Source organism: Branchiostoma belcheri, unplaced genomic scaffold, assembly GCF_001625305.1.
Source record: "Branchiostoma belcheri isolate BF01 breed outbred unplaced genomic scaffold, Haploidv18h27 scaffold4, whole genome shotgun sequence".
In the NCBI taxonomy this organism is placed as follows: Eukaryota; Metazoa; Chordata; class Leptocardii; order Amphioxiformes; family Branchiostomatidae; genus Branchiostoma; species Branchiostoma belcheri.
The window spans coordinates 5304123-5312065 of record NW_017804020.1 but is presented as its reverse complement, the minus strand read 5'-3'; the positions used below and the strand labels follow the sequence as shown (position 1 = coordinate 5312065).

Genomic DNA, 7943 nt, shown 5'->3' with positions numbered 1-7943 from the left:
TAAAAAGAAATTAACAGGTGGTTGCATTACCAGTTCTGCAGTTCGTTTACAAATCGCCAGGTAGCGTTCGTGCATCGCGAGCAGCGACACGGAAGCGAGGCTGACAGCTGGCCCATCCCAGTCTCTATGGCAACCGGACGCGAAACATGTGATATCAGCTGGGAGAAAACCCAGCAAAGCCGCGAATGAACTTCTCCGTAACTTTGGGAAACGACATAAAGGTGAGTCCTCAAACTTTCCGTTTCCAGCCGTTTGGCGGCAAAGTGACGTTCAGATTTATGCGTAAACTTGCTAGAAGTTTGTCTCGTTGCTAAACTCTGAAATCCGAGCCAACCTCGCTGCAAGAGCGGAGTTTCCAGAAGCGCAAATTACAACAACAACAACTTAGTTTTTGTGTAGTTAATCAATTTACGATTCCTCTTCATAGCGGGGCCTGTGTAAGCTAGTGCCTTTTCATCTTTTTGTTTCCTCGAGGGTCAGAATCTACTGTTTTGTTGACAAGATAAGTTTAATGTAGTCCTGCAAGCCCGGGCGCGGGTCGGGTTGCCGGGATACGCGAGTCAGGCCGGCGGGCGGCTCTAGATTGTTCTTCCGTCATACTCCTGGTTTTGAGGCGCAAAATCTGTTCCTGTGCCCGTCTTTTCATCAGAGAAGCTTCCTTAGCTCTCCCGGAGGTTTGTGAAGTTTTTTTACCGTGGTTCCCTGTTATCCTCGGCCACCTGAAGCTGACAAACACGACAGGAAACCCACCATAACTGTCGCCATGTCTGTCCAACTCCTGTCAAACCTGCCCTAGCTGCTGCCACTCGACGTGTTTGGAGCAGGGTAATTTTCACAAAATCTAACTGTTATATCATTCTATTCGAATTCTTGCCAAAAAAATCGACAAAACAAAGCTATAAGCTAAAGCACTGCCGCCCTTCTTCTGCGGTAATGAAGATTTTAAGCACAGAACCTTGCGTTTCTACGAGCAATCAGCTGACAACAATGTCGCTAACGCTAGTTTCTTACCAATGCATTAGTATTTCACGTGAAATACCGACAGTGTAAGAATTAAATGTCAGTTTTTAGTGCAATTTTGACAAGATAGATTTAAAGTTGCAGGGTAAAACAGGTAACTTTAGAGACCAGGTTGTTGTTATTTTTGTAAGGTTATACAGCAGGTGGTTGGCAGGTTACAGCACAAAAGTCAACAGTTAAGGTTACACGCAACAAACAACCATCTATAAATAGTAACGTTAGCTTTTTAGAACAGAAGTCTGGAAAACTGGTACAAACAAAAAACTAACAAGTGTACCAGTTTTCTCAAAAGAGGCAATGTTGATATCAAAATATTGTGATATTCCCCCATAGTTTACCATGCCTGTAATATTTTCTCAACTGAAATGTTATAAGACTAGCTTGACATGTTATCACACCTGTAATGTTATCTCAAGTATAATGTTATCACAACTGTAGTGTTATCACAATTCTGATGTTAACGATCATTTAAATCACAATAAAACTTGACTGTTGACTTAGCCACCACTACACGAGCCACGCTTTCAGGATCTCTCAAAGGGATGAACTTTCAGTGTTTGCAAATAAACAAAAGAAAATAATGATATCTGCAGTTGAGCCAGGTGAAGTTTCCACTGGTGGGATGTTTTTGTCCCTTGTGTAAGCTGGAGGAAAGTGAACTGACTGAATTTGACGTGAAAGTGCTGTGCCCGGTGGGAATGTTACAGCTGGTTAAACAGAAACCTTTGTGTGATGTTTTAAAAACAGAGCGGTTCTGATTCTTTGTTTGACCACTAAAATCTATAATACAACTGAAGAGAAAAGTCTGTTGTGGCCACTGTGCCGCTATCATTTATCTCCGAGCAGATGTTTGGCTAGTTCTGTGTTTGTAAGTGGTGTGTTTCTCCCAGGCTAAGTATATATTGAAGAAATGAAGCACACAGGTACAGTAACCGTCTCCCATCTCTTGACCCATGCAAACCACCTCAACCACACACATCTACTTGGAGATTAAAGTAAACGTGGGCAGGTGAACACAGGATAGATTTCCTCAAGTAAAGTCTTCACATCTTCAAGTAGTCTAAGAAGAAAAGACGTTTTCTGTAGAGCCACTTCTACGATAAAGTGTAGAATAACAAGTGTGTCTCTAGTAGTAGGACTGAGGGCTTGTTAGATTGCTGGAGAAAAACTCCCTTTTGTTGGAGGGGGAAACAAGTTTTTTCTTACATTGTCAGAAGAAACTGAGGCTTAACAGCTTCTTTCTATGTGTACCTCTCACCCTTCCTTAACAATAGCAGTGGTAACAACATGGAAACACAACAATCCACACAGTCACGGTCAGCTGAGCCTCCACAGTCACGGCCCCAGGCTTGTATTAGTCCTTTGTAAAGGCTCTAATGTGTGTTTAGTAATGGCCGACTGTAATCCCCAGACCAGCCTTTACAGGTCACTCGTTCCAACTCAGGTGTCATTCTTGTGGCTCCTGCCATAGCTGGCAGCATTTCTTTTTTCTCTCTTTTTAACAAATTTTCTTAAGTGCCAAGGGACCATTAACTTAATCCATTTGTATCACTGGAACAGCACCTCTTAATAATGAGTCTTATCCCTAAGTCAGAAACAGCAATGCTAGAGACAAGTACTGAAAATGAGTATGAAATGACTAACTGCCCGCAAAGGAGATGCAGGGGTTACTATGGCAGCAGTAGTACTTGAGAACATTCCCTACCCCATTTTTTATGTAGGGCAATCATGTACTAGTATTTTGCTAAAGCTGTTCTGCTGTGTTGTGCCCAGATTTTGCAGGAGAGCTGTGGCTGTCGATGATGATGATGATGGGGAGCGCCAAGCGCCCGTCTCCGTCGCGCTGCAGCAGCACCGTGCCCGTCCTGCCGCAGATCAAACCGCCCCACGCCACCAAGATCTACACGTTACCCGGCGTGAAGACCCTCACAGCAACACACCCCATCCCGAGGCTCAACCCGCTGCGACCACCTCCACACGAGGGCCGACGAAACGTCAGTCTGGAGACGGTGGAGACACATCACCACAACCTGCAGCGCAGCCTCCTCATGCAGCAGGCTGAGCACTTCCGCTTTCACAACTCCTGGAGAAAACCTTACTATGGCACGCCAGCCGAGAAGGAGTCTCACAGGTGAGTACTAGTCTTAAAGCACTTCAGGTAATTAGAGAAAACCTTTCACAGGTGAGAGATTCATCAAAGATCTTACTTGTCTTGAAATACTTGCAAAGTGATATAGTTGTCTGAGTCTTTAAGATGTCACAACAGTAGTGTACTACAGAATACCTGAAAAAGGAATTTTAGCAAGGAGAAACATCTTGAAGCACACATCCTTTTCCTCCTACAGGAAGAACATCCGGCTGATCCTGCAGGAGCAGATGGCTGAGCGGATGCAGATGCAGCGGGAATCGTTCCGAGACAGGAAGCAGGAGAGTGAGTACGCCGTGCAGCATGACAGGCAGTGTCTAACCGACGACGCCATGAACCACCGCAAGAGAGCTGAGTACTTACAGCACTTCAGGGACGAGAACAAAAAGGTAAAAAAGCATATTACAATATCACTCCAATTCCACAGTATCTCAACATTATCAAAATCGTGTGGCCTTAACATTTTGAACATTTTGAACATTTTCAAAAACAAAGGAAATTCAAAGTGACAAATATACAGCTCTTTTCACTATCTAAAATGTATAACGGTATGTAATTTACATTTATTATATTTGTAACACTTAGAGATGAAAATAAATAAAAAAAACTGTCATTCTAATGGAGCATATTGTTATTTGTAAAATTGTAACACATCCCTAACATTGCCTCCCCCCCTCCACAGCTGATGGAGTGGAAATGGGAACAGACGAGACAACAGCGGCAACGGCAGGACCAGCTGGACAGGGAGATCATGAAATACAACCCCATCAACTGGAGTGGCTCGCTCAAGTAGCACTGAAAACCCTTTATGATTTTACACCCCCCATCAACTGGAGTAGCTCTGACACTGAAGTAGCACTGAAAACCCTTTACACCCCCATTAACTGGAGTATAGCTCACTCACTCAGCACTGAAGACCCTTTATATACCACCTCAACTAGAGGGAATCACTCAAGTAACACGGAAACCCCCTCACATCCCCATCAGCACAGAAGCTGGTCACTCAAGTAACACCAAAAATCCTTCCACACATTCCCCTGCAACGATCCCCTTCTCCAGGAAAACAATGTTGAAAAGCAAAGTGCTTCGGGTGAATTTCAATCTGATCGGTGCCAACTACTGTGACCTTCAGCTGTCATGTGACCTTCAGTTGTGTGATGTTGAGTCGGCATATGACCTTCAACTCCAGAGGCCTTCTGTGCCACTTCTTTCCCAGAGGAACAATTTGTGCCCTTTGGCCTGCTGCAAACTTTCACACATTCCCCTGCCTGAACTAAGCTATAAGGAGGCAGCTCTGGCAGGTGGCAGTGGTCAGATTGACCACTACAGACCTGGCAGGTGGTTTAAGAGACATAATGTGAGTGAAGATGGCCATTGGGGAACTTTACATGTAGACTAACCTCACACTTGGATTAGTAAAGCTGACCTATAGTTTCTTTATTCCTGGAAATATTTTAAGTTTTACAGTTAAGGCCAGGAGTGCACTATGGATATCTAATAGTATGCATTCTTCTACCTGAAAACATGCCACTTCTTGTGACGGTTTTGACATGACTATTTGTACAAATTAAGTTACGAATTGAAGCTTGACATCATGAACCCTTTCCTGAGGACAGTTGTAATAATAGTTAAACAAACCATGGTTTTGATCTGAGTTGACTTAAACTAAGCTCAATTGAGTTCCAAGGGTGGTTGAAGCCTTGGTATCTCATCTTGGCCATTTCTGAACTTCTTTGTAAAACTGACCTGCTCTAAAACTGCTATGCTGCTATGAATGTACATATCTTGGAGTGTCATGGGGAAACGGTTGGGAAGTTATGCTAGAATTGTTTGATATGACTTGATTGTTTGACTAATGATGTTTGAAAATTATACGAATAAATCTGTACAATGTTAAACATTTGCCTGTGATATTTTTGTTTGATGTCTCTGTGACAACAAAACTTGGCATACAATAATTAGAGAAACTGTGGTCTGTTCAGAAATTCTGGTTATTGCAAGGCAACTTTTAGAGGGGAGGGGGCAAAACTGTATAATCATGAGTAGTTTGAGACAGTTACACTTTTGATCAGAGAGGAACAAGAAGACAGCTGAAATATCACTCCACAGGAATAAACTTTATTATTATATGATATTGCAACAATGGATATACATATATGTAAGGTCTCAACAACTAATTTACAACAAAACACATAAGACACAAACAGACATTTGGGGTTGAGCAGGGCTAAATTTGTCACATAATGCAGCAACTTTTGCACTAACTACACATACATGCCTTACAGATGGGCAGAGCAAATAGATACATGTATTTGGAAGCACAATCATTATTGATTCTAAGACATTGATATCTAGTGGTTTAATTTGTCACATCTTGATTATCCAAAAGGAGAATTCTGGATTTTTCTTGGCAAGACAAATTTGAATCATGATCTGTAAAAGCAGCTAATGATGTTTATTTATTTTATTCTCTTCTGAAAATGAGTAGTTTGACATTTTTATGGGACAAAATTGAGTAACTAGAATTATCTGTTAAAGCAAGCAGCTAAAGATGTTTGTTTTACTTTTTCCCCATAACAGCACAGATTCTGCCATAATTAAATGTTTTGAACCTAATCCAACACCGTAACAAAAGTTCAGTTTAAGTTTCAGCCGTATCCACCAGAATTCAGGTATCTAACCCACTTGCCTCTGACATGCACCGACCTGAAATAGTGACCCACTCATTTCACTAAGATCAGTGCATGTTGGTGGGAAAGACGGTCGCGCAATTTACGAAGAAACTTCTCTTCCTAAAACTTAATATACGTATCTAGTAGTACCATATGCATGATGACCTTTCATTGAAATATAATGATATTGTGCCAAACTTTACTGTTCACTAGTAGCTGCAGTACTGACAGGTTCTGCTAGGTCATACTGGTGCTCAGGACCCGGCCTCCTGTTCCTGCCCAAGAGCCTCCAGCAGGATTCCCATGGGCGTGCGCTTGATGCCGATAGACTCCACCTTGTTACTCAGCTTGTTCTTCAGGTTCCGCATTCGCATTGAGGCGTGCACTAGGACAACTATGCAGGAAATAAACAAAATTGTATATTAACTGCAGTACCATAAAGTTCTGCCAGAGGGTGTTGATGAGCAGGGAGGCTTGCACTAGGATAAAATACCTAGACGGGCAAATACCTAGCAATGGGTAATGCATGGAAGGGGCTTCCTTACCTAGCAGAGGAAGGGTGATGCCTAGCAGAAGTGACTTCACCTAGCAGAGGTTTCCTTACCTAGCAGAGGAAGGGTGATGCCTAGCAGAAGTGACTTCACCTAGCAGTGGTTTCCTTACCTAGCAGAGGCAGGGTGATGCCTAGCAGAAGTGACTTTACCTAGCAGAGGTTTCCTTACCTAGCAGAGGCAGGGTGATGCCGAAGACAAAGACGAGCAGCAGCTGGAACATGCGCATGATGAAGTAGCAGGCGGCGAGGAGACCGGCCACACACACCGTTGGGTGGTCCTTCTTAAACCGCTGCAGCTGGCGCTGGTTCTCTGTCAGCGTGATGAACGCAGCAAAAACCACAGTGACCAGCATCGTGCCAACCAGCATGGCCAGGGGGTTCATCAGCCTGGGGACAACAACAACAGGTATTAAAACAACAACAACAACATCAGCACCATGGCAACCAGCATGGTCCTGTGATTCATCAGCCTAGGGACAGGAACAACAGCCAAACCACAGCATCGTAATCACAGCATAACCATGGCTTGTGTCACCAATGAAAATTACCCATAATGCAGTGCTTACCCCGCCAGGATGAAGATACCAGCTGCCACGGCGATGTAGTTGGTCTGGTAATACAGCAGGTTGTTGACAATCCGGTTGTTCCACCGCACAGGGTCCTTATAGTCTGGCACAGCGAACCGCGCCTCGGAACCAACAAAGTCTGCCAGGGGGCGTATGGGTGGGAGGGCCACGTTTCGGGACAGCTCCATGGTGGGCGGGGGGTCGTTGTCTCAAGTGGGGGGGGGGGTTCTGGACTATGATGTTGTATTGGGAGGGGGTCTGGGGTGAACGTTGTTGTTGTGAGGGCTCAGGGTCTGCAGGTGGTTGGTAATCACCTTCTGGAATCAAGAGTCATAAAACCATTAAATTCCACAACACTGGTGGTGGCAAATGTACAAGATTCAAGATACCAGCTGACAGATAATAAATGGTGATAGACTAATGCAGATTTGCAGATACATGTACATGCTACCTAGACAATAATTGTGAAAAAATCTGCAGATGCCCAAGGACTATAGATTACCTGGTAAGCTGGTGTGTTACGCCAAAGGGTGGTTATACTGGCTATACAGATACAGATAACAGTTACCTATATATTACTAATATAATGTAAGGTGTGATCATTCACACAGGTCAGTGCTTGCCAAAAGCCCGTATGTAGTTAGTTAATCTACATCACAAGTTCACAGTTGTGAAATCCCTGTTGGGTCTTAATACATACAATCTATGACAAGAGCGTGTCAATTCTACTCGCAATAATCTTCAAGCAGATGTGTGAATCGGGGTAGAATGTTTTGCAGCAGCTCTGTGCATGGTGCCTACTATGTGGGCGTTTTTCTGCATGTTCCACAACCCTTCAAAGACATAGAAACGCCGCAAACGACGCGTAAAACACGTTGATACCTACAGAAGTGATGACATCACACCAGAATCCGCCCAACCCGGAACCTTCCGTGTGGCAACAGAGACCGGAAGTCCGCACAGACACAACTTCGGTGCGAGACCAC

General features: G+C 43.8%; 2 protein-coding genes across 2 annotated transcripts; one reads left to right on the top strand and one right to left on the bottom strand.

Moving 5' to 3' along the window:
- The first annotated feature begins 71 nt into the window (after positions 1-71).
- Positions 72-4470, top strand: LOC109477403. The gene is made up of 4 exons (XM_019778655.1): positions 72-221; positions 2794-3151; positions 3366-3555; positions 3849-4470. The coding sequence occupies exons 2-4, from the start codon at positions 2820-2822 to the stop codon at positions 3957-3959; spliced, it is 633 nt and encodes a 210-aa protein (XP_019634214.1). The 5' UTR covers positions 72-221; positions 2794-2819; the 3' UTR covers positions 3960-4470.
- Positions 4471-5304: 834 nt separating this feature from the next.
- LOC109477404 (PRA1 family protein 3-like) lies at positions 5305-7925 on the bottom strand. The gene is made up of 4 exons (XM_019778656.1): positions 7844-7925; positions 6958-7274; positions 6561-6778; positions 5305-6232 (listed from the first exon to the last, which is right to left on the bottom strand). Exons 2-4 carry the CDS (start codon positions 7143-7145, stop codon positions 6093-6095), a joined length of 546 nt encoding a protein of 181 aa, XP_019634215.1. The 5' UTR covers positions 7146-7274; positions 7844-7925; the 3' UTR covers positions 5305-6092.
- Positions 7926-7943: the final 18 nt, after the last annotated feature.

Bases quoted from the DNA above. Each gene is read 5' to 3' on its own strand.
- LOC109477403 (XM_019778655.1), top strand. From the start codon at position 2,820: ATGATGATGATGATGGGGAGCGCCAAGCGCCCGTCTCCGTCGCGCTGC. The intron at 3,152-3,365 runs GTGAGTACTAGT...TTCCTCCTACAG, and splicing joins GCCGAGAAGGAGTCTCACAG to GAAGAACATCCGGCTGATCC. The intron at 3,556-3,848 runs GTAAAAAAGCAT...CCCCCTCCACAG, and splicing joins TCAGGGACGAGAACAAAAAG to CTGATGGAGTGGAAATGGGA.
- LOC109477404 (XM_019778656.1), bottom strand. From the start codon at position 7,145: ATGGAGCTGTCCCGAAACGTGGCCCTCCCACCCATACGCCCCCTGGCA. The intron at 6,779-6,957 runs GTAAGCACTGCA...TGTTGTCCCCAG, and splicing joins GGTATCTTCATCCTGGCGGG to GCTGATGAACCCCCTGGCCA. The intron at 6,233-6,560 runs GTAAGGAAACCT...TTTCCTGCATAG, and splicing joins CATCACCCTGCCTCTGCTAG to TTGTCCTAGTGCACGCCTCA.